The sequence below is a fragment of the Podarcis gaigeae genome (assembly GCF_964106915.1).
Source record: "Podarcis gaigeae genome assembly, chromosome: 3".
Taxonomy (NCBI): domain Eukaryota; kingdom Metazoa; phylum Chordata; class Lepidosauria; order Squamata; family Lacertidae; genus Podarcis; species Podarcis gaigeae.
Genome location: NC_139680.1, coordinates 107,134,817 through 107,161,179, shown reverse-complemented (window position 1 = coordinate 107,161,179; position 26,363 = coordinate 107,134,817). Strand labels below are relative to the sequence as shown.

At 45.9% G+C, this 26,363-nt stretch overlaps 1 protein-coding gene and 1 long non-coding RNA gene across 4 annotated transcripts in view; one reads left to right on the top strand and one right to left on the bottom strand.

Annotated features, from left to right (window-relative positions):
* Positions 1–827: 827 nt before the first annotated feature.
* The window catches only part of FOXN2 (forkhead box N2), a 52,930-nt gene continuing 27,394 nt past the window's right edge, over positions 828–26,363 (bottom strand). For both annotated transcript variants that reach the window (XM_083733621.1, XM_083733620.1), the window contains exons 3-6: positions 21,576–21,697; positions 16,493–16,557; positions 13,678–13,746; positions 828–10,268 (exon numbers count right to left, since the gene is read on the bottom strand). In XM_083733621.1, the coding sequence (XP_083589747.1) occupies positions 9,721–10,268; positions 13,678–13,746; positions 16,493–16,557; positions 21,576–21,697 (804 nt within the window). In that variant the 3' untranslated portion in view covers positions 828–9,720. The remainder of the gene's footprint in view (positions 10,269–13,677; positions 13,747–16,492; positions 16,558–21,575; positions 21,698–26,363) is intronic.
* Positions 12,651–26,363, top strand: part of LOC310842093 — a 52,675-nt gene continuing 38,962 nt past the window's right edge. For both annotated transcript variants that reach the window (XR_014562852.1, XR_014562853.1), the window contains exon 1: positions 12,651–13,083. This is a non-coding gene — a long non-coding RNA (uncharacterized lncRNA). The remainder of the gene's footprint in view (positions 13,084–26,363) is intronic.

Below are 26,363 nucleotides of genomic sequence, written 5' to 3'. Positions count from 1 at the left end.
TGCCCCTTTCCTGAGAGGTTTCAAGAACTGAGAGCAAAGGGTTCCAATGAAAAGGAGAATTAGGTAGAGGCACATTTGAAAGAGGATATTCTCTGAGCCTCTGCCTGATAAACAATGGACAGGCAAGGGGTTCCCCTTAGTTCATTGCTCCCTCACTTAAATTTCTATCCTGTCTTCCTTCCATCCATCCTGGAACCCAAAGCAAGCACGTATGTGCGGGAACCCAAAGCAGAAACCTCCTGCATTGCAGGGGGTTGGATTAGATGACCCTTGGGGTCCCTTCCATCTCTACAATCATATGACTCTGTGGTTCCTAGGACTCCCAGTGCTGGCACTGACCAGACTTAAGCTCGCTTAGCTTCAGCAAAGTGGCGGCCTCGTGCTCCCCCTTGCTCCATCCACCCGCAGCAAAACATTTCATGTGGAAAGGAATCCTCTATCCACCACTCCCCCACCATGGCCTAATACAGTGGTACCTCGGAAGTCAAACGGAATCCGTTCCGGAAGTCCATTCGACTTCCAAAACATTCAGAAACCAAGGCGCAGCTTCTAATTGGCTGCAGGAAGCGGCATTTGGGAGCCAAAATGTTCGAGTCGCAAGGCGATCGTCAACCAAGGTACGACTGTAAATCAAAACGAGCAGTGAAGTGTCAAATATGCAGGATAACTGTAATTGAATTTACAGGAACGAGTCTTCAAAAGTCTAAAGCTCTGCAATCTTGTCTATCCACAGTGCTATTTTAACTAGAAAAAGAGGTGTCGGAACTCACCATGAACACCTCCCTTGTTCTCTTGTAATGGCAGCCACAAAATACATCACTCAAGAATGTTATAAAACAAAGTTTATTTTGAAATACTTTTATCATAATGAATTGCATCTCTTTGGTAAAAATAAACTCCATAAACATTTCAATTAATAGAGGTTAGCATACAAAAACTAAAATATCTGTAAAATTGTATTTAAACCAGGCAAGCTACTCAACTGGGCTCAAGGTATAAAGGGGTTAGAATGGTGTTTTTATCTACTGGCAGAGTTTTATTCTAAGTAAATTCTAAGAAAACAGGCAAACGGGGATCATTAGAAAGAACTCCAGTTACTTTGATCCGAAAGCATTCGTACAATTTCCACCTCTTCAATAAATAATAGTTACAATGAATTGGCAATTGTAAATGGTTTCATATATCACTGTAAGATGGCAACATAATACTTTTTAAATTATGCACTTTAAGTCTGGGGGAAAATGTACATTTCTAAAAACAGACCTTTTATTGGCACTGGCAGTTAAGCTGTGGAGAATGCGATTTCCCCCCCAATAAATGGCAGGTACAATATTTTAAAAAATACGCTACTCTTCTTTTTCAATAAATATTTTGACTACACCATTATTAGCATGGCGGGGCATTCTTTGCTTTAACCAAAGCGCTTGATTTAGCCAAACAAAGAAGCTGCAAAAACCATACAAGTTCAAAAAGTTGGGCTTTTTTTTTCTTTCTAGAAAGGATTGCCTGCAATTCTCCTGGAAGCTATAATTTAAGCACTGGAATATGAAAGAGCTAAAGATTTGCACAGCACAGCCGGCAGTTGTTATCTCAAGTAGGGGCGACCCTCTTCCAGAAACCTCTCCAGGGCAATCTTTAGCGCTTGAGGAAGGTACGTTTAACATCTCCCCCCTGCTGCTGCTGATTTCAACTCATTTACAAAGTTTAAAAAGCATAAAGGAAAGAGCAAAAAAAAGGAACCTGAAACCCTCAAAACCTCACAAACATCAGAACTATACTTGAACACTTGGCACGGAATTGCTACGGCCAATGGCATTGCCTGTGTCCTCTGTTTCTCTCCCTACAATGCATAGGGCAGCTCCTCCTCACCCCCAAATCATTATGCCACTCAAATTTCCTGACCAGTGGCAACAAGGCAGTGGAGTTCAACAGAAGGGTGGGTGGTCCCACACATTGCAAGGGAGTAACTGAAATTGGGAGGCTCCTTTCACACAAACAGCCTAACACACCATCAACGTGTATCTTCATGTATACTGCCACCGTCACTGTCAACGCTTTCACGTCCCCAAGGGGTAGCAGCTCTTTTCTCCAAAGAGATCCTGCAATTGCTGAACCATGAGATCTACCTGCTCCTACCCTTATAGTGGCAACGACAACAACAAAAAGGTTTCGTTCATCCTTTTGACTTGATAGGTCTAGATTGGCCTGAGCAATAACAACAACAACAACAACAATAATAGCAACAATAAAAATAATGAAGGGTAATTAAAAGCTGAGCTACATGGACAGAAAATAGTATATGGCACAGTCATCCAGGAATTGCACTGCAGAACATAAGGGGCGGGGGTGGCAGGATTTATTAATGACCTCTGCACAAACTCCCTGCAAGCAGAAGGCTCACATGTCAAGGATAAAGGTTCTACCCTAGCCTTCTCACAGACGAGCTTGTTTTCTATGTGCCAGATTCACACACACGCACACATCTGCACTCTAAAGCGGTATAGCCTAAGGAGGACTGTTCCACGTTACTTCTTCTGAAGTCACCAACCAATTCTCATTCAAAACATTTATATTAAAAGGGCATGTCGTGTTGGCAAAAAGAAGGCTTGTAAATCCAGGTGCAACCTGGGACTCACGCTATTCTTGGAAGAGAAAAAGTAGGTGCAGAGGCACTCTGCAGTTGGCAGTGTGCAAACCGGCGCCTTTTAATAGGCAGGAAAGGCCAAATAAGGAAGAGGAAGGAGAAGCACCATTGAACAATTAAAAAGGCATTAACATCCTTTCAAGGTGCATTTAGAGAACAACTGCCCTTAGTTTCATGCCCTGGCTAGCAAAGTCAGCAGCACCTGCAAACACACAGGTATGCAACCTGCCATTATCATGAGCGAGGGACCTGCGTTAATACTTATCTACCGTTGTTTGCTTCTGCCTTGTGGCCATCCTAACCTGTGTTGTTGGGAACAGCAGAGGGTTAAAGTCCCAGACCTGCAGGGAAGGAGCAAATTTTCAAGGAAGGGAAACAGAAACGCCAGACATCATCGGGTATTTCCCTGCTACGCCAGAGCTAACCGGATGCAAAGAAATCAAGGACTTCGCCACAGAAAAGTGAGACGGGGAAGGGCTGAGATAGAGAAATGCTGGAAACTTTTCTCCGTTTGCTGGAACAGAAGTCTGCGTGGAGTCTTGCCATAGGAAGACACACAGGTTGAAAGCCCACAAAGGAAAAGCACATAATCCAAACTACAGTAGCAGACAGACAGGGTTCACGGACCCGCCAATGCTGAAAAATTGGGGGCAAATACTTGTTCACACCACATGTTTGCCCCAGGATGGCAGAGCTGTTGTGTACAAGCTGCTGTAGGAATCGGGAGAGGTGAATTCTGACCACCCTGGGAATGCAAGTATGGCAGTTCCCTTCCCTGAACTTTCCCCACATTGCATTAGGGAAAAGGATCAACTCTTCACCTGTTACCACGCAGTCTCCAAATTGTTCTAATAAGTATGTAAAACTCCAGGCAGAGCCATTCAAAATTCAGGAGTTGTGTGTCTGTGATTTTTTTTTCCCCAACTCCACCCACCGACCAAATGAAAAAAGATTCGTGCGCATAGCATTATCAGGAAGAGGGTTGTACGAAACCTCTCCCTAAGGTGCTGACTTTCTACATGCAGGGAGCGGTGACGGTTTTAACATGAACAAAACAAGAAAACTCCACTACATCCCATCTGCAGGTTGGATGACACTGGTTGAAGTGATGGAATGCAGAATTCCATCCTTCCAGGGGCAGCATTCAGGTGGACCATGGCTTACTGTGAGTGAGCAGAGTGCTGGGACAGACTCCCAGTTCCTTGCTGCTATGCTCTTCCACTAGCTCAGGCAACCTTGGGCCTTGGCATCCCATGGCATCTGCAGCAGCGCCCATGGTTTCATACTCCCAAACAAGACGCTATAAGGAAGACAAGAGCAGGCCTTGGCTTCAAGCAATGGTTTGTTTGAAGAGAAACAAACCCAAAGCACCAGTTCAGACACCACACAGTAAGCAACACGGCGGAACAAAATTGGGGAGCCTGCACTAGTCGACTGCTTGACCGCGGTAAAACACGGTTTATGGCATACAGGGTCATCCAAATGCATCTCGTCAGATCCCAAGCACCAGACGACGACATCATTACACTGCCACTAGTTTCAGCCCTTTAATTTGAACTCACAGCGGAGGTTTTGTTCCTCCTACTTTTGTTCCCACGCCACGGGGACATGTTCCCGTGTTATTGCTCCACCTTTGTCCATGGAAAATCAAGAAAAACCTAATTAATGAAACGACTAACAAGTACAGCACATTTCCTGGCACAAAAATGACACTAGATACTTCACTAATAAAGAGGGAGGACGCAGGGGGACAATTCTGCGCACACCAATTTCTGGCAGGCAGGGAGGCAGGGGTTAAGGGAAGAAGAGCAAGATGGCAGACAGAACAGGTCAGGTATAAGACAACAAGACTGATCCAACAAGTTCTAGGGGGAAAGGAGCCTCATTTGGAAATCTGGTCAATTTTAGCCGGAACTGAGTTTAGTCCTTGCCGGCTTTCAAAAGATACACAAGAATGAAAGAAACACGTCCTTTTTATTATTTAAAAAATAAATAAAATCCAGCCCTATTGTTATCTGTATTAGTACAAAAACAAATTCCACACCACGTAAGTTATTGAACACTTATTTTGGACGAATGTTAATGGGAGAGACACCTCTTTTCAGCACATACGACATACAGGAATTTAAAGATGTGCATTTGCACTTAATTTACAAGCTTGTCCATTTGCAATGAGTTCACATTCAACCCCCATGCGGCAGGTGCTCAAGACCACTTAGTAGGACATCGTTTTTCACTTAAGGAGGTGGGCTCACAAGTCACACCTGTGGCAAAAGCCATGACATGGGAAGGGTGTCCGTCTAGAGCCATTTGCAAGTTCAGACATGAGCATCTATTGGCCCCTTTCTTTCTCTGCATTTCTGCCAAATCCACAGCGTTGGTAGTTTCTATTGAGTGAAAATATTTTGCAAATTAATCCCACCTAATGACACACAAACTGATCCCCAAGCTGCTACGATATTAGTTTTGTTCAACTGCTCCCAATTGTTTTTAGTTTCCATTCTGTTAAAATCTTCAACAGACATTATTCAAAACGACCTGTGGGCGCCCTTGAAAGCATGGCAGTCAGTGTCTTCAAGCAACCTTGGCTCAGCCTATGTGCTAGAAGACCTCCCCCCATATAAACCACCCCAAGACCAGCAGGCAGGATTCCACTCTGAGTGTTGTTTTATGGAGGTGAGATCTAGCGAAACTTAGAGCAGAGCCTTTTTGGTCGTGGCACCACAACCTTAAGAACAGCCTGCACAAAGAGGGCCACTGAACACCCTCTTTGTACAGCAAATAAGAACTTTTAAATTTAAAGGATTTTAAACCATAGCCTGTGCACAGTCAATGTGGTACCCTCTAATTGTCTGGCCAATGGCCAGGGATGATGTGAGCTGTGGTATTAAACACCCAGAGATCACCATGTTGACTAACCCACCAGAGGCTTACCAAGCCAGGCTTCTGTTTTCTTTTTTTCTAGTGGACCTCTTAAAGATGTCCTTTGAGAGTATTCAATTTCTTTTTAAAACCTATAAACTTTTAAAGAAATAAAACAAAGCATCATGTCTGACTTGCAGGCAGACCCACTTGTAAACCCTTCCCATGTTTGACTTCTTGCTGTGAAGTTCTGGGAAGCAAAACAGTGACACAGGAAACGGCTCTAAAAGGGCTTTTCAGCAAGAAGATTGTTTTGGCCAATCCATCAGAACCTCTGGGGAGAAGAGAAGCAGCAGGCAACATACACGATGGGCACCATTGGCGTTTATAGACTTTTACATCAGAGAAAGTGGTGTACAAACAGGTGAGAGCGTGCAAACACCCATGCATTAGAGACTTTTTTTGTCTAGAAACTAGCAACATGATTACAGAGCAAGAGCCATTTACAGTTTACTACCATTTGAACGAAAGATTTCCTCTGAAATTCCGGGAGGGGGTGGAATGCTACATAAATCCTTGCAAACGTTAAGGTCTACACTGGGAGAATCTCTTGACCAGATTATGCAGTTGAGAGTAGTTGGGATCCAACAAACCACGTCAAGGTCCAGAGCTGGGAGAAAGCCTGGTTTGGGTTCACTGGATCCCGGCTCAAGGCATTGAAAGTCCACAGCAAGGGTAGCCAATGGGATGCTTTCTGGATCTTGTTGAACTCCAGTTCCCATCAGCACACGCAATATGGCCAATGGTCAGGAGCAATGGAACTGGTAGCCCAAGACATACAGAAGGCATGAGGGATATTGGGGTGTGTTTGTCTGAAGAATGGTTTCAAGAATTATTAAGCTGGCAGAGTTTATACCAGGTGTATAAGGCGGCTTGCGTTCATGAAGAGGCAATGAAATCAGAACTCTTGACCACCTCTGGCTTAGTCACCAAGGAACCAGAGAAGCTCTGCACCATTAATAGAAGTTTAGCTTCCCGCCTTCGTTCTCTGCCAACCTGGAAGCATTTTGCTAATGGGGAGGCGAGGTTTGCTTAACCAGCCGCTCGTGACTGCTCAACACTCGGAAACACGGGAAAGAAATTAAAAAGTGGCACTCCAAGCTGGCCCTCCATGCCAGGCAGAATGAGCTACGCTAATGCAAAAGAACGCTCAAGGGGTTCTCAGAACCACAGGGCGCACTTTGCAGAAATGTTTCCTGCACAAGCATCCGCCGAAAGGACCAGGAGTGGGGTAAGAGCTTGGCTGTGCCTCCCTGGAGAGACTCGGACGGGACTGACATGGGAGATCTTTCCAGTGGCACCGTGACAATCCATTCCCAGGCTACTATTTCACTCCAGTCAGGGCCATTTCCCAACAGGGCATGGGTGCAGGATCCATCCCACCCCCCCTCGGTGATACATGTGGGTCCTTCTGTCCATCTCCAAAACTCATCATTACAAGTGGCAGGAACAGCAAAAGGTCTAGACTGGACTGCACACCTGGATGGCAGACTGGCCGCACCATTCAGGCAACGATGCCTCCAGCTGCCTAACAACAGCCAAACAACACAGCAGCCACCACAGAAGACCCAGGAGGACACAAACATTCTGTGTTATGGTTCGTGGGAATGGTAAAATACACAAAGGTTTCCCGTGGAATTCCATGCACGAGGCATATGTCATTGCACAGAAAGGGCTGTGTCGGAAGATGAAAGGTGTCTGGATCATTACCTGGAGTTAGCCCGCACTCATCTTTACCATTCCCACGTGACATTTTAAGCACGCGCTAGAATACTGTCTTGGCGGAAGAGCAAGCACAGAGCTCTTGGGCTTCCTTGACACTTGGCAAGGGAGGGGATATTATTGCTGCGATAACGAATAAAAAGAAAGATGCCGTTCTGGCTGCACGAACCATGGCAAAATTCCTGCTGATTTTAACAGGAGTCAGGATTCTAATGGTCACTGCTCCCCAAGGAAGATGGGACGGACGGCTAACCATCAACCGCAGGCATTTCCTACGCTCCTCTCAGAGTCTTAAGGAGGGAGCGTGACTCTGCGTGCGCACACATTTAGAAAACGGTGCCCTTTAAGGCTGCGTATTATATACTGTCTTCTTGAGGGATGCTAGGTTAATACAGTGCAAAACTGAAGCACACAGTAGAAGAGAAGAAAAAAAGGCCGGTTTTCCAAGTGGAGTAAGAATGCATTCAAGAACCTAGTCCTCATTGAGGCTGCCAGCTCTGTTTGTACGGTTCTGCTTCTGACTGCAGGTGGGGGCTCACACAGTGTAAAGCTGCACCGCGATTTGAATGATTTTTACATTTAAAAGAACTCGATGTCAGGAAGAAAGCCAGGCTAGAGTCCTTCCCCTGGACACCTAGTTTTCTATTTGAGGTTTTCTGCTTCACACAGAACAGTAATCAATTGTGTGTGCCCTCACCTGTAGCCTAAAATGGTCCAGTCCAGAACAAGCTTTTCTCCTCAGTGAGAAGTAGGCCAGTATCAACCACCGTAACCTTAAAACAAAAGAAACCCATTTTATTATGCTTCACCTGAACAAGTAACTACAAGTTCTCTGTGCAACAGTCATTTACAATTTTAGCAGTCAACATTTTTCACTCAATCTGGATATCGAGACCAAAAGAACATTGGGTTTGCTAATAAAAGTGTGTGCTGAAGATCTAAAATATAATAACGAAATAAAATATAAGAAAGAAAGAAAGAAAGAAAGAAAGAAAGAGAAAGAAAGAAAGAAAAGGAACCAGCTCCTTACTTTGTGCTGTTCCAAGGAAGGTGAGGACAAGAGTGGAGATTAACCCTTCAAGATTAGAGTCTCAAAAACGTTTACATGGTGCATTCCCAACACCTTCCCTGTGTTATCGTTGCAGGCATCAGTCAATCGGTAACTGACCCATGACGGCAGTTGTCTAGTATTCAGGTTATTCCAGACCCTCGACTTGCACATGAGACAATTACGCAACAACGGAAGCCAAGCTGAAAGCTGGTAGACCTTATCCTGCGTTTGCAAATACTTAAATCTGAACACGTGAAGGTGTCAGAACCAGCTCAGGGATAGTCAACTCCATGCCCTTCCGTTCTTGCTGGACTCCCAAGTCCCATCAGCCCCAACCAGCATGGACATTGATCAAGAAGGGTGGAAGATGTAGTCCAAAACTGGAAGAGCACCATGTTGGCTACCCCTGGTCTAGAACCGACAGAGGTAGGAGCCCGTGGGCACAGAGAGAGGGGGCAGGATTGTGCCTGCTTATTCTCCTGCTCCCAATGCACCTCCCTCCACTTTCAGTCCCACCTGGGATTTGTGAATTGCATGTCAATCTGGAACAGGAGACAGTCCATGTAGCCTTTTCCCGCTTGATCGCCACCGACTGATCTTTGAGGGCCAAAAATTATGAAGGCTGAGAACTACATGTGTAGAGTTCAATGCAGGCACTGCATCCACTGCACCCTCTGCCCAAAAAATTAGAGAAAGACAGGCTACACATTGGACTTTATGCGCCATAACATACAAACACCAGGCCTCGCTGCGGAACAGGCGCGCCAGGAAGCAAGGCACAATTCTTCACTCCCATTGGAGGAAATGGGGCATGTGTGGCTCTCTAGATGCTGTTGGACTACAACTCCCATCAACCCCTGCCAGCACAGCCAATGGGGAGGGCAGAAGGGAGCTGTAGTCCAGCTCCCAACATTTGGTCGGCTGCCCTGTTCTTTGCACAGAGCCCTATGAACTCAGACAGGTCAAATGAAGCCCCCAGGTTCCAAACCCAAAGAGACGTACAAGGTATGAGATGATAGAGATAATGGCACCCACTCCTCCAATAAACTCAAATATTCAACTTTGCTAAAATTACCAGGGAGAAGGAACTGCTGTGTTGGTTTGTTGGTTGGTTTGGTTTGCCCCCGCCCACCTGTTTTGCACAATTGTAATCCGCTCTTCAATGCTTCAAAACCACCGCTTTTGCAATTAGAAAAAGAAACAAATTGCAAAACTATAATCTGTGAAAATAAAAAGACATGAACAAAAAGTCCTTTTATGGCTTTGATCTCCCTTGTGAAGGGTAAAAAGTAGAGGAGTATTGCCACGCTAAAAAATAAAATATGCATTTATCTCTATTGATAGACGTATCTTCTCCCCCCCCCCTCCCCAAAAACACTTCTCAGGCTGTGACGTCGTTCCTTCTCCTTCGTTTCTGGCTATGGGTCTTTGCAGTACTTATGAGGGAGCCTAGACAGGGGCTAATCCCGGCTAGATGAAGCAGAGACCCGGCCGCCTCTTTCAGTTCCTCGTCGATTTCTAGGCACAGCTCCTCCAGGGCTTTCTTGCGAGGCTGGGCCTTGTCTGAGGTGGCGTGGCACGGCTGCGAGGTGTAGCCGCTATCGGCCAGGGGGTCGTCGTCGTCGTCCTCTTCGCGGTCGTCTCCGTCCGTGTCCACCTCGCTGTGGAACCCTTCGCTGCCCTCGCTCCCCACCCGGCTGGCCTCGGAGACAAACTCGTAGACCTCATCGACGGACGACAGGGAAGACACACTCGAGGGCGACACGCAGCGCTGCGAGGCCACGCTGCTGGCACTGTAGTTGTGGTCCTCGTTGGGGTCAATGTTGGCGACGGGGAAATCGCTCCCCCCGGGACTTGCCTTGCCGTGGCTTTGGAACGTGCTGACGTAATTCCTTTTCTTGGACAGCTTGAGAGGCTGCGGCTTCTTACCTGAGGAAAATAAAGAGTCTTGTCAGAAGCGGGAGGGATCAGTGCCTCGCCTCCCCACCCCACCCTGATGCCCTCCAGATGTATTGGGCGGGCTTTTCAGCAGCTGGCTATGTTTAGCCTCTAAAAGAGGAGACTGAGAGGAGATAACAAAAGCCACCTTCAAATATCTTAAGGGCTTTCCCATGGAAGATGGAGCAAGCTTGTTTTCTCCTGCTCTGGAGGGTGGGACTCAAGCGACAAGAAAGGAGATTCCGACTAAACATCAGGAAAAACTGTCTGATAGTAAGAGCTGTTTGGCAGTGGAATGGTCTCCCTCAGAAGGACTCTCCTTCCTTGGAGGTTTTTAAGCAGAGGTTGGCTGGTCAGCTGTCATGGATGCTTTAGTTGAGATTCCTGCATTGCAGGGGGTTGGACTAGATGACCTTTGGGTCCCTTCCAACTCTACAATTCTATGATTCCATGAAAGGGGTCAAGTTTCCAATACCAACGTTCGGCAAGCACCATCTTTTAGACCTGAGGTTCCCAAAGATTTCCAGGCCACTTAACTCCATTAACTCATCCCTATTGCCCAGAACCCTATAAAAAGCATTATTCAGAATAGCCATTTCCACGACCCACGAAGGAAAATAACAACACAATAAGATTCAAAACAGTAACCATTAATGGCACATTTACCGTATTTTTCTCACCATAGGACGCACTTTTTCCCCTCCAAAAATGAAGGGGAAATGTGTGTGCGTCCTATGGTGCGAATGCAGGCTTTCGCTGAAGCCTGGAGAGTGAGAGGGGTCGGTGTGCACCGACCCCTCACGCTCTCCAAGCTTCGCACACCTCTCCGCAAGCAGCGGGAGCCCAGCGCTGGGCTTCCGCTGCTTGCGGAGAGTTGCCAGCATGCCGAAACCTGCGCGCACTGAGCTCAACGCGCCCAGGCTTCGCGGACCTCTCCGCAAGCAGCGGGAGTGCTCCCACGGCTTGCAGAGAGCTGCCTGTTTGGGGGCTGGGGTCGGGGGAAGCTCAAGCTTCCCCCACCCCAGCCCCGCGCCTGGGGGGAAAATAATTTTTTCCCCTTTATTTCCCCCCCAAAAAACTGGGTGCGCCCTATGGTCCGGTGCGCCCTATGGTGCGAAAAATATGGTATCCAAAATCCAGTTCAAACTATGTGCAGTGGTTTCATTATTTTTTAAAAATGGGTGAATTTGATCCAGTGATACCAGCTTTCCAAAGTCTGATAGTTATTTACACCAGTGCCCCCCTGCCACCTCCTCTGTGACCCCTTAGCGCCCCCGGGCAATCCCGCCACCCCTGGGGGGGGCAGGACCACCCACTTTAGGAAACGCTGATTTAGACCCCTGCTGAAAACTTTTCTGTTTTGGTGGGCCTGTCCAGACACATGATTTTGTTACGATTTGTTGTTTTTAGATGCCACAAACCTTCTTTAAATACGTCTTCACTTTATTTCTAATTGTTTTTATTACAGATGTGTTTGGTGCCCTGGGCTGCTTTCAAAGGAAGGACATGCTGTAAGTTTAACAAACAGATATAAAAAGGTAAAGGACCCCTGACAACTCTGGGGTTGCAGCACTCATTTCGCTTTACTGGCCAAGGGAGTCGACGTTTGTCCGCAGACAGCTTCCGGGTCATGTGGCCATCATGACTAAGTAGCTTCTGGTGAAACCAGAGCAGCACATGGAAACGCTGTTTACCTTCCCGCCGGAGCAGTACCTATTTATCTACTTGCACTTTGACGTGCTTTTGAACTGATAGGTTGGCAGGAGCTGGGACTGAGCAACGGGAGCTCACCCCGTAATGGGGATTCGAACCGCCGACCTTCTGATCAGCAAGCCCAGAGGCTCAGTGGTTTAGACCACAGCGCCACCCCCATCCAAACAGATATAATAATAAATAAATGTAGTTACTTTTGTAACTTTTATTGTTATTATCTATTTTTTAATATCTTTTTATTGCTCTCTCTCTCTCTATATATATATAGTTTTTTCTTCTGTTTTGTTGTTGCTGTCATGATGTATCAATAAAATCATTAAAAATAATAAATAAATTTAAAGACACCAGAAACTGGTGCACTTGGAACAGTCTAAGGCAAGAGTGGGGGGGCTTATTGATTTGTGGTTTTTGTATTTTTGTCGTGAACCGCTCCGATATCTACAGATGAAGGGTGGTACACAAATTTAATAAACAGATTAATAATAGTCACCACGGTGCCCTTCAGAATTTATTGGACCCTGTTGATGAGAAATCCCATGCATTGTGTAAGGCATTCCCAACGTTTGATTTGGAACGTACATTTATGTGGGAAGTTTTCTTTTTTCTTTTTCCATTTACATGCTTTTGTTTCTTTATTAGCAAAGAGTACAAAAATATGTGGGAAGTTTTCTGTGTGGTCCGGCGACAGTTGGTATAACTGTGGCTGAACAGGGCCTTAACTGACAACTGTGACGAAGGGTTGGCGTTCGAATTCTCGGAATGCAAATGAAGGATAGAAGGTATGTGTCTTTGATTGGTGGGTGCAGGTTTAGAATTTTCAGTTACACCACATGATTGGCTGGGGTTGGGCCAGAGGAGTGTATATATAGCCCGGCACTGGTCAGCAGAGAGCCAGAAGAAGAAAGAAGCTGAAGGAGAGGGTTGGGGAGGAAGGAGAAGGGGGAAGAAGACCTTAGAGGCAGGAGGAGAGGCACAGTGACCAAAGACTTGCTGGGCCTACTTGAACTAGCCAACCTAGGCTGAAAAGGCAGGGAGAAAAGACCTGTCTGCAGCACCAAGAGGAGAAGTGAGGAACATCTTTGAATGGTGACAGGTAGGAGGATTATTACAGGGAATATTTCCAGGGCATTGCTGCAGGACAAAAGCTCAGCAAAGGGTTGGAAAAGAGGCTTTTAGCAGAATCCCAAGTTATAGTGTAGATGAGGCTGAATGGGGGGGGGGGGTTTTGGAGGGAATAAAAGCTTAATCTGGGTAAAGGATTTGAATAGAGTAACCAACTGCTTCGTTAAAACTGTCTTAGTTTAACATTAATGGTTTAATATGAGCTGTCAGTATTTAAAATTACAGTTACAAATAAATAAGCCATATACTCATTCCAAGATGCGGTACTATTTCAAAGTGACGAGATTTAGCTTGTGCTGTAATCCTAAGGACGTTTACCTGCAAGTAAGTCCAACTGGAAACAATGGGACTTTCTACCAAGCAAACAGGGTATACATTATTTCATTTCGTGTCGCAAATCAATATTCTAAAGGCGGGCTTTTTAAAACAAACAAACCAGAAATAAATGGCCTCGTTTTCTATGAAACCATCAGGCGCTCTAACTAAAATTTTGCATTTGAAAAGGGATTTAATACAGCAGCAGCACTGAAAAACAGAAAGGCAACAAAAACGTATTTATACTTACAATCTAAAATGCCTTCTTCAATGGAAGTATTCAAGAGCATCATGGCAGTAGCAGCATCAATATCAGAGTCTGGAAAAGGAAAAGGAAATTGCCTCCCATTAGGTTTCATCTAGAGGAGTGAAACATGACCATTCTTTTAAAAACACACTTTTTTAAAGGACAGGGGTCAACAAACTTTTTCAGCAGGGGGCCGGTCCACTGTCCCTCAAACCTTGTGGGGGGGGGCGGATTATGGGGGGGGTGAACGAATTTCTATGCCCCACAAATAACCCAGAGATGCATTTTAAATAAAATAACACATTCTACTCATGTAAAAACATGCTGATTCCTGGACCGCCCGTGGGTCAGATTCAGAAGGCGATTGGGCCGGATCCGGGTTTGCCTACGCATGGTTTAGGATAAGGTGAGGTACCGTATTTTTTGCTCTAAAAGACGCACCAGACCACAAGACACACCTAGTTTTTGGAGGAGGAAAACAAGAAAAAAAATATTCTGAATCTCAGAAGCCAGAACAGCAAGAGGGATCGCTGCGCAGTGAAAGCAGCAATCTCTCTTGCTGTTCTGGCTTCTGGGATAGCTGTGCAGCCTGCATTCGCTCCATAAGACGCACACACATTTCCCCTTACATTTTAGGAGGGGAAAAAGTGAGTCTTATAGAGCAAAAAATACGGTAAGTGTCTTGACCAAGGATACCTGGTGAGCTTCAGAGCCAAGCAATTGCCAAGCCCTGCCTGCCCACCCCATTCAGCATCCTGTCTTCGTATTGGCCAACCACATGCCCATGTGATCCCCAGCAACTGGCATTCAGAAGTATACTGCCTCTGACAGGGGAGGCAGCGAAACAGCCATGCCGGCTATGTCTTCTCCTGCTCTGGAGGGCAGGACTCGAACCAGTGGTTTCAAGTTGCAGGGAAGGAGGTTCTGACTAAACATCAGGAACGGACTCTCTTGGGAGGTGGTGGACTCTCCTTCCCTGGAGGTTTTTAAGCAGATGCTTTAGCTGACATTCCTGCATTGCAGGGGGTTGGACTAGATGACCCTTGGGGTCCCTTCCAACTCTACAATTCTATTCTTCCCCTATATAGGGAAGCTTTTTCATGTTTAATTTTTCTCTTTTTTATATATATGGGAAGCCACCCAGAGTGCCTGGGGCAACCCAGTCAGATGGGAGGGTAAAAATAAATTTACTATTATTATTATTATTATTATTTATTATATTTATCCTCCATGCATTTGTGTAATCCTCATTTAAAGCTATCACTGCGTCCTGTAGCAGCAAATTCTCTCCTTTAACTCCACACTGCAAGAAAAACTACTTTCTTTTGTCTGTCCTGAATCTTCCAACATTCAACGTCATTAGATGCCCATGTGTTCTAGCATTATGAGAGAGAGAAACTTTTTTCTCCACAGCATGAATCATTTTATATACCTGACCATGTCCCTTCTTAACACACCTCTAAGCTAAGGGTCTAAAAGTTGTGGCCTTCCCTGATAGGGCAGTTGCTCAATTCCCTTGGATCATTTTCGGTGCTTTTTCCTGAAACCTCTTAAGCTCTACAATGTCCTTTTTGAGGTGAGGCAACCAGAACTGCACACATTATTCCAAATGTGGTTGCACCATAGATTTCTTTTATGCTACTGTGGTATCAGCACTTTAATTTTCAGTCCCATTCCTAAAGATCCCTAGTGTGCCTTTTCCACAGCTGACACACACTGGTTCCCCCCACATTCATGCTGATAGGTGCCAACCCTGGTTCTCTAGATCACATAATTGCAACAACCAATTTAAAAATGGATGAACACAGATCTTGTTCAGCGCCCCAATCTCCTCCAAGTGCTTAATCAATTACAAAGTTGGAAGGAATAGCCAGACAATCACTGAAGCAAAACAAGGTACTGGGGCTGGCAGGGAGGGGTGAGAATCGAGAAGGCGAAAAGGGAAGACAAGTTGAGATGCTGGAAAACATCTAAATGATAAATGGAAAAAAAAATATTAAGATTTAGAGGAGTCCAGATTGCAAATGCAGCTGTTAAAAAAGAAGATGGAATCGAGACTAAAGTTCAGATGAAATTGATGCTTTAAGGCCCCATCTGCACTATGTTTTCAAAACAGCATCGAACCACTCTAAACAGTCATGGCTTCCCCCCAAAAATTCCAGGTACTCTACTTTGTTGTGGGGATTGGGAGTTGTTAGGAGATCCTTATTCTCCTCACAGAACTACATTTCCCAGAGTTCCCAGGGAAGAGGGATTGATTGTTAAACCACTCTGAGAATTGTATCTCTGTGATAGGAATAGGGCTCTCACAGGAACAGACATCCTCCACAAACTACACTTCCCAGGATGCTTTGGGGGAAGAGATGATTGTTGAAAGTTGTAAAGAGCTGCTTTAAAATGGATAGTGCAGTTAAGGCCTTAGACTGGTCCAAGAAACTAGAATGGAAAATCTCAAGAGAGAAGACCTTTAACAAAACTTCTGGAAACAACCAAGCCGAGTTCAGATGCTGCAACTGAAATCTACAGGTTTAAACCATGGTTTGGGAGGCAAACTGATACCTGGTGGCCACAGGTTGCGGGATTTGTGATCCAGTACAAATGTTGTGGCCAAATTATAGTTTGGCCATAGTGAACAGCCTTTGGGTTTGTGCGTTCCTGCCTCTCCCCATGTGCTCAAATCCCCAAGCCAGGAAGTGCAGGAAGGAATCTGTTGTTCATGTTGACCAAACCATAATTTGGCCACAACATCTGTACCAGGCCACAGACTGAGTCTATAAAGCTACCCGAAGGAGAGCTAAAAGATGGACACACAACTTACCTTTGATAGATCGACCCTGATTCTGTTTCAAAACTGAGGTTAAGTAGTGAGGAGAAGGTGAACCACTGGAAGAGAGGAGAAAGAAGGTTTAGAGACTGTGCTGAACCAAGAAAGAATTCACTTAGTCTAGCCATATTTGCCCCTTCAGTGATTTCAAAATGGCAGGATCTCTCCTGTACCAGAAGTGATGTCAACAAGGACTGCTGGCCTGGTGGGAGTCTTAAACCTGGTGTATTACAGAGCTGACCTAATCTGTGATGTGGGTGATCTGGAGAAGATTTGAGTTGGGAGGTTTCCCTATGCAAATCCCTAGGGCGCCTTGCCGCCGAACATTTTCTGATGTCCCGGAAAGTGATCTAACAGGTTTCTTTTGCGGGCATTTAGTTAACAAAGTCAAAAACTGCATAGCTTGCCTATTATATTATATCTGCAAGTGGCATTTTTGCTACTGAACTCAAGAAAACAGAAATAAAGGGACTGCATCTAAACCCACTGCCACATTTGACAGCTTGCCACAGACTGAGAGCCTATTCAGACTTACTTTTCAAAGACGTGAAACTAATGAGTTGTGGAAGGGAGCTTATATCTAAACACTGACAGTGTGAGCAAGACAGAGGTGTCTGAAAACACACCTCTATCATAATTGCTTGCTCATCAGGAGATTGACTGCAAATCCCTTTGAGAAGACACTTGATTAAAAACCCTGGCTGGCCGCTGTGGAATGTGTGAAACAGTCCCCATTTGGCCTATCAGACCATTTCCCCCAAACCACACCCAGCTGTAGCACACCTGATGCCCTATATGTGTGGGGCAGGCAGAGGCACAGTTGGTGCAGAAAACAGGATCAAACCTCCTGCCCATCAACTAGTGCACAGGGACTTCAATCCCACTTGGTGGGACCTGTTGAACACCTGATATCATTATGATATCAGATGATTGACAAGCGTTGTCCTGCCCACCCGTCAGAATTAGCTGGTGGGGTGTTGGGATATAAAGATCTGGCCCACCAGACCAGAACATTTCTGCACCTGTGAGGGACAGAGTTCAGTGATGGGCAATACTCTGGCTGCAGAATGCCTTGGGTTCCAACCCTGGCATCTCCTGTTACAGGTGATGTGAAAAAACTTCTGCCTAAGATCATGAAGTGCCACTTCCAGTGAGATAATACTGGGCTACTTGGGCAAATAGTTTGAACTGGTCTAAGGCAACTTACTACGTTTCTGGATTCCACCTTCAGGTTTCCATAATCCTGAGGACTAGAACCTCTGTTAATGAGCAAACGTTTTGTGCTTTTTATCCTGATCCTGCGTCCTCGTGCCCTGTCATTTCTTTCTCAGAAACACAGTTTCCCTTGGCATTTCTTCCTTCTTGTTTTAAACCCCAGTTCTCTAGATTTGGCTTTACTCCAGGGCCGCAAACACTGAGCTCCAGCACAGGCCTTGCAAATCCTGTTCTAAAGCGTGTGGGAAGTGTTCTCAAGCCAAACACCACCACATATTTTTTAAGCTGTCTTTGTAAAGAATGCTCTCTCTCTCAATCTCTCTCTCTCTCTCTCTCTCTCTGTGTGTGTGTGTGTGTGTGTGTTCCCTTAAAGATGATTTTCCCTAAGTGAGTTGGAAAATAAAGTCTGAAACAAGCATCTGTTAACAGGAGCCCTTCTGGCGAGAATTTCTACTGCGCTCTGGTCTATTTTGGGAAAAGGGGACTGGAAGTCATGCGTCCTTCCTGCAGTGGTGCACATAATCTACCTCAGGGACAACACTGCAGAACTTTTAGCTGCCCTGATGATTTTAAAAGGACCTCGTCTCCTCAGCAGCAGTATTTGTTAACCTAATGGAGGGCAACCAGTTTGACACGACAGAACAGCAAATCTGCCAATTTCAGTTCCCCATGTTTCTACAGCAGTGTAGAATTTTCTTTTTAAAGTCCTTGTGAAAATTCATCCACATTTTTAGGGCAAACTTCTCCTAACACAAACATTTTCATATGCAATTTTACCACCAACATACACATTTTTGCAAAGCAATTTTCCTTCAGGTAATGCATCTTTTGTATGTTGTTTTCACTTTTAGCCCAGCCTAGGCATTTTTGTAAACACTGTTTGGCCCTGCAAAATTCAGAGAAGCGCCAAGTTTGAAGGATGGCCGTGTTTCGGATTGTTGTCTTGTTGAAAAAGCTACAAGTTACATAGGTTTGCCTTCACATGTGAACCGAATCGAGTTCCTCCTCCATCCCTATCTGAAATTCTGTCAGTAACAGGAAGTCTGTCTTGGGCCCTGGAATATCCAAACAAAAACTGGCAAGGCACCTTCTAGTTGACACTACCGTTCACATTCAAAACACAAGCTGCAGTCCTGCAGCTATGTTTGAGTGGAAAGCCTGGCCACAGTCATAGAATCATAGAATCATAGGTTACTTCAAGGCTGGATTAATGCAATGCGCTCCATGCGGGCCGTCCCTTGAGCCTGATCCGGCATCTGCAGTTAGCGCAGAAAGCTGCAGCACAGCTGCAAAGAGGAGTGAGACCTTGTCAGCGTTCAACACCTGTGGCCCACCAACTTCAGTCTACTTGCAACCAGTCAACGGGAGGCTCTTCTCAAGCGACTGTTGTCCTCTCTGCCTTCCACTCTACCAATCCCAAAGGGTTCAGCCACCCTTGGGAGCTACCAAGCTCCGATCTCTGTGTTCCTACATATGCAATGCTTCTGGCAGAAAGAAAAACAAAAACAAAGCACGTCAGCTGTTTTTCAGTTCATGCCAGACATGGATACAGGCTCGACTTTTTGTTGTCAAGGGACTCCCAAAATTTCATTTCAGCCTTGACGCTTTGCCAGGAAGGCCTTTCCATCTTGGTCAGGTTAAAGATTTCTCCTAAAGTTGATTAGTTGTGTCGATTTTTAGAGCGCATCTAACTCTTTCGTTAACTGGGCAGAGCATCGGTTTTGCGTAAAACACCAATTGATATTTTCTCCTTTGGATTCGTTGCTGGGATGGATTTCTCCTCACTGCACATCATCGAGGCGCAGCCTTGGCTGAAAGGCATTCCTGTGTTTGCAATGGGCAAACTGTTTCTACCATAGGCTGCTGGTGGTGACCTGGGCTAAGAGCCAGCTATGAGCTCCATTTTCTCCCACCACAAGTTCATTTGCTTTCTATCAGGCACAGTTGGCTCATCTTCTAAACTGGGAGCATAAATACCCCCAATCTCCTCAAATGCATAACCCAAATGCGATCAGAAAATTAATTTTAGCTTGCAACTGCAATCTTCAAAACACTTACTTGGAAGCAAGCCTAGTTGAAATCTATATGTTCTCTTTATCAGAGGCAGCCAACATGGTGGTCTTCAGGTGTTGATGGTCTCCAGCTCCCATCAACTCCGGCCAATGTGCCCTATTGGTCAGGGATGATGGAAGGTGCAACATCTGAAGACCACCATCTTGGCTACTCTTGATCTTTATAATTTGTTCTCAGTTCCTTAGTTTTAGGTTTTGTGGTGAGCCTCCAGAACTGACCGGGAGGGGATGAGCTGCAGAGGGTGGGGGGAGGAGAAGAAATTGCCAAAAATGGCTTCCTACCCATTCTGCTCCTGTATGTTTTCTATCAGAGAAGGGATATCAAATGCAAACTGCCCATAACATTTAATCAAGACTTTCCACTGGGATTCCAGTAAGTCTCTCTCAGCTAACACAAACATTCAGCTGTTGCCGTTGCTTTTTTAAAAAGATGCTTCCTATATTCAAGCAGAATAGCAAGGATAATATAAAGAAGGTGGTCAACATGAAGCTGTCTTAGACTGGGCTAAGTCTTATTTTCTCTGTGTGTGTGTTTCTCATTTTTTCTAGTCCTAAGCTGAGTTCTTCATATGTTCAAATCAGTTTGCACTTTTTTAAAAATAGAAGAGTCCTCATGAAAATTCATCAGTGTTTTAGTGCAACGTTTCTCCCATTTTATATACAGTGGTGCCCCGCAAGACGAACGCCTCGCAAGACGAAAAACCCGCTAGACGAAAGGGTTTTCCGTTTTGGAGGCGCTTCGCAAAACGAATTTCCCTATGGGGTTGCTTCGCAAGACGAAAAAAATCTTGCATCCCCCTGCGGGTTTTTTCCGCTTTTTTCGCCCTTTTCTTAAGCCGCTAAGCCGCTTATCAGCTGTTCCGCTGATAAGCCGCTTAACAGCTGATCACTGGAAGCCGCTTGACAGCTGTAGCGCTAATCCGCTAAGCTGTCAATGGGCTTGCTTCGCAAGACGAAAAAACCGCTAGACGAAGAGAATCGCGGAACGAATTCTTTTCGTCTAGCGAGGCACCACTGTATATATAATTTTTGCCTGATATACACCTCTTCTTTTTTTTACTATTTCCTCTAATATGTGTGCTTGGACGCTCTTCCCATCAATACGTTCATCTTCCTGCAGACATGCTTTACCCCAGTATAAGCATTTTTGTACACATTACAGAGGTTGGATGGTCATCTGTTTTAGTTGAGATTCTTGCCTCGCAGGGGGTTGGACTAAATGACCCTCAGGGTCCCTTCCCACTCTACAATTCTATGGCTCTACTTGCCTGGAGAAATGCATCGCAAAATTCATAGAATTTTGCAAATTTTGAAGGGTGGCTGTGTTTCGCTTCATGCCTTGTTTCACAAAGGGCAGACTGCGCAAGTTCACCATTCAATGAGAATTGAATTTCTGCGCAAGTTCGCCATTCACTGAGAATCGAATTTCTGCGCAAGTTCACCATTCACTGAGAATCGAATTTCTGCGCAAGTTCGCCATTCAATGAGAATCGAATTTCTCCTCTGCTCCTACTCAGAGTCATCCCAGCGTTGCCTGATCTTGGCTGGCAATGGCTTTGCAGGGCTACAATGTTTGGAGAAGGGTGTGGGAGTCTGGAGATGAACCTAGGACCTTCTCAACACTAAGCTATGGCTGACTTTTCTAGACTTACCAAAACCAAAACTAATGTTCTATTTTTTTCACAAAACATGTATCACCACCTGCGGACAACACTGATCTAGACGGAAATCTGCATTCCACCACCCACCCATCCCAGATTGCACTGTGTTTAGAGCAACAAGAGTCCTACCTCAGTGGTGATGCTGGTGGGGTATAAAAAAAGGCAGAGGGGAAAGGCTGCTTCTTCAGGGCTTGTATTAGGTTCGGTTTATATTCTGGGTCCACACACCACAAAGAACCTTTTCCATTCACCTAGGAAACAACAAAAGCACCCGTGCTTATTACGAAGGACTTCTCCCATTTTGTGCATGTCCGCGTAAGCCGTGTCAGAGGACAGAACCACCACTTCCACAACCGACTCATTCCAGGAGACCTCCTGCAGAGAAACAGTCCTAAGGCAGTAGCATATCCAGTTTGCAAACGTGTGATGATGAACTGCCAATTTTGGTACTTGAGACACTCTGGGTCGTAGATGAAATATGCTCACGGCAGGCTGGAGGCTGCTGAGACAGACTTGCACCCCAAGCCTGACAAATTGCAGTTCAAAGTCTGTGCACCATTCTGTACATCAAGCTTCCTCAACTAAGGGGGCCTCCCAATGTTCAGGACTACAACTCCCATCAGTCCTAGCTAGAAAGCAGTGTTAGAAACTCAGGTATCTCAGGTATATCAACAAATGGCACCTTAAACCTGGGTTATGGTTGCCACAATGGAATGTCTAGGCATCTTTTTTTCCTGTGGAATTTGCAATTTTATATATATACCGTATATACTCGTGTATAAGCCGACTTTTTCAGCACATTTTTAATGCTGAAAAATCCCCCCTCGGCTTATACTCGAGTGAGGGTCCCTTTTGGGCTGTTCCTTCCTCCTCCTCCACCTTTGCCGCTGTCGGCGGTGGCGGCGAAGAAACGAGCAGCCTAAAAGGAGCAATTTTGGGCTGCTTGTTCTTCCTCAGTCGCTGCCGCCACCAACCTCTGCCTCTCGGCAACACCCTAGGCAGGCAGGGGGGCGGGAGGGGCTGGGGGGGAGAGAGAAGCCTCCTCTGTCACACTCCGGCCCACCGGGAGGTTTGTGGTGTGGTGAACCGGCTTATACTCGAGTCAATAAGTTTTCCCAGTTTTTTGTGGTAAAATTAGGTGCCTCGGCTTATATTCGGGTTGGCTTATACTCAGGTATATACGGGTATATCATTTCTATGCCGCTTTATATTTTAAAGAAAAAAATCTAAAAGCAGTTTACAACACATTAAAACATCAAATAATACAATCCAGAATAAAACAAAACAAGCTTCAAGGAAAACATTTCAGATCCTTCTCTAGGTGACATATGCCTTTCCCCATATTTACTTACCTACTTAATTTATAGAGCTGCCCCATAGCAGAAGGACTCCAGGAAGCCAGTGTGGTGTAGCAGTTGGAATGTCAGACTAGGACAGGCATAGGCAAACTCCGGCCCTCCAGATGTTTGGAACCATAATTCCCATCATCCCTAGCTAACAGGACCAGTGGTCAGGGATGATGGGAATTTTAGTCCCAAATATCTGGAGGGTCGGAGTTTGCCTATGCCTGGACTAGGACCTGAGAGATCAAATCCCCATTCAGTCATGAAGCTCATTAGGTGACCTTGGGCCAGTCGCAGCCTCTTAACCTGCCTCACAGGGTTGTTGTAGGGATTAACTGAGGAGGGGGGGGTGTGAATCGTACTCCTTGGAAAAAAGGTGGACTATAAATGCAATTGATCGCCCAAGACTTGATGCTTTTGAATTATGGTGCTGGAGGAGACTCTTGAGAGTCCCATGGACTGCAAGAAAATCAAACCTATCCATTCTGAAGGAAATCAGCCCTTGAGTGCTCACTGGAAGGACAGATCCTGAAGCCGAGGCTCCAATACCTCATGAGAAGAGAAGACTCCCTGGAAAAGACCCTGATGTTGGGAAAGATGGAGGGCACAAGGAGAAAGGGACAACAGAGGACGAGATGGTTGGATAGTGTTCTCGAAGGTACCAGTATGAGTTTGACCAAACTGCGGGAGGCCGTGGAAGACAGGAGTGCCTGGCGTGCTCTGGTCCATGGGGTCACGAAGAGTCCGACACGACTAAACAACAACAATAAATGCAATAAATAAGCTCTTCTTCTTACCTGCTCCAGCCAGATGGAGATGCCAGTCACCAACCTGGCATTCAGAGATTTCCACATAGTAGCAACTGGACCTGCGCCAGTAGCAAAATGCACCTGGTCACCTGTCTAATTTCTAACACTGCTAGGGGGTTATAGTCCAGCAATGTTTGGAGGGTACCAGGTTGAGCAAGGCTGCCATTCATCCACACACCAAGATTCTACCAAATCTTCTGCAAAATCACAACCATCCTATGTACTTAATGGGGCCAATGTGCAGGTTAACCTTTTAAAACATGGCAGCTACTCACTTCCAAGCACTTAAGATGGGTTTTTTGAACAGCTTCTGCCTGTTACCCACCACACTGGAGGGGGGGGGGAAATATCAACCTTACACGGTGCCTTGGGACCAGTTCGGTTCTTCAGAAAGGCACAGGTGCTGCCCTCCAGGTGTTTTTCTGGCTATGCTGGCGAGGTCTGAGGAAAGCTGCAGTCTCAACAACATCATACACAGCACCAGATGTTGTAAATAAGTGCTTCTTTGCAAACTCCATCCCAAGCCCCTACCCCAAACACTTTCCCATCAGATCCAGGAAGCAAGTTGGAAAAGCGGGAGGAGAAGGGTCAAGCTGCCAGTTGAGAGAACATCTTTCTCAACAGATCGACGGAAAACCTTGTATATTTCATGGCATCCCAAACATCCTACTCAACACCTGCCACAGTAGCAAGGCATGAAACCATCAGCAATCCTGATTCAAACCCTAAGAAACATGACTGTTTTGAATACTGTTCGATTTTACAGCAACAGAGGAACCATGACCCTGCCTCACGCCAAGCCAGACAGCTGGTCCCTCTACATCAGTGTTGTCTACACCTAGAGAACCTCAAGCTCTCCAGATCTCTCCACCAGGCTCTCAGGACCCTTCCCAAATCACATACCTCATCCAACCACCGCCCTCGCCAGAGCTGCTTTGCACCCTCTGCAAAAACCTTTGACTGGCTGGAACAGAGGTTGGACAGCCATCTGTCATGGATGTTCTTGCTGAGATCTTTGCATTGCAAGTGGTTGGAGTAGATGACCCATGGGGTCCCTTCCAAATCTACAAGACTATGAAAGCCTCTTGCTCTCCAGGATGGAGAACAGAGAAGGTGTAGAAACTAGCCTGCGTCACATTGAGAAAACGGACATCCATTGCTGCACCCCCTTTTGCACCTGGTCCTGCCCACCATGGGCACGAACTCCGCTGCCCCGAAGCCAGGATAAATGACAATTCTAACTTCTGTAACAGCAGGGTCTAAAATAAATTATCTGATAGGTTTGGCATAGAATTTGCCTTCTCTCTCACACACACTCCCGCAAACCCTTGTTAGAACAGCATGTTCTTAACAGACATCCTAAACACAGAAAATAGAAAGCAGCAGGCCTGCCGAACTTTTCCATGGGTGGGCTTCAGTACACGGAGAAAGCCTTGCCCAGCCCTTGTTCCCAGACAACCCAAAATCAGGCAAAAATATAGCAAGGGAGACAGTGGCCCAAATGCTGGTTTTGCAGGAAGTTGTTCTGGCTGGTTTGCTGCTTATAGGTGGGGTCTGCAACAATGTGTTGCAGCATGCAGTGCTCCTGTTCAGGGTTCCAGCAGGGATACTCCATTCCATTCCTCGCCCTCCACTTTCAAATCCACCCCTTTCCCCAAGAGACATGCCTCATTCTGTGTGCACCAGAAAAATGCCAGGGGGTATTTCCCCCCCTACGTAAAACAATGGTAGTTATGAGTGACTTTAAAGAGGATAGGACAAACTCATGGAAGCTAAGGCTATCAATGGCCTCTAGCCACGATGGCTGTGCTCCTCCCACCACTGCTGGGGGATTGTGACCCTGAACACAATTGCTGGGCATCAGAAGTGGGGAGATGGCTGTTGCCCCAGGTCTTGCTTGTGGGTTTCCCATAGGCACCTAGTTGGCCACTGTGAGAACAGGATATTGGATGAGATGGGCCTTTGACCTGATTGAGCGGGGCTTTTTGTATGACGATTCAGGAACCAAATAAACATCTGAACCAAGCTTTAATCCCCATGACGATGTTCAAGGCCGCAAGATAAGACATTTTAGGCTTGCCTGAGGCAGCCTCCTCCTTCTTTCTTTTTACACAGGGGTGGAGCAACTACTCTATTCCGAACTTAAAAATGCTGGTGGTCAACAAAAGAGGTTTAAAGACCCTCTCAAGGCTAATCTAAAAATAATGTAGTATAAACACCTACAATTGGGAATCCGTGGCCCGCAAGCGCTCCAATTGGAGAACAGCCTTTACCAAAGGTGTCACGGGCTTTGAAGACACTCAAACTCAGGATGATAGGAAGAAATGTGCTAAGAGGAAGGCACGCTTGGCAAACCCTCACTATGATCAACTCCCGTCCGGAAACCTATGTCCCCACTGTGGAAGGACGTGTGGATCCAGAATTGGCCTCCACAATCACTTACGGACTCACTGTTAATGAAAGACAGTTTTACTCAGCTATGAGTGATCGAAGGAGGAGGAGGAGGAGGAGGAGGAGGAGGAGGAGGAGGAGGAGAGGGGTTTACGTGTGTAACTCAACCATTCTGCTTCAAAGCGCCTGCTGGAAGCAAACCATCGCTGAAAAACTAAGAAGTGTTGAAAGCAGTAATGGATACAATTAATAGCGTTATTTCTTAATAGCAGGTTTGCTTGCATTTCTAATGGTATCTCATTTGGAAAGGCCGTGTGGAAAAGGGGGCTATGGGCTTCTTTCTCTTCAGGCAACGAATTAACGGAGCCTGTTTC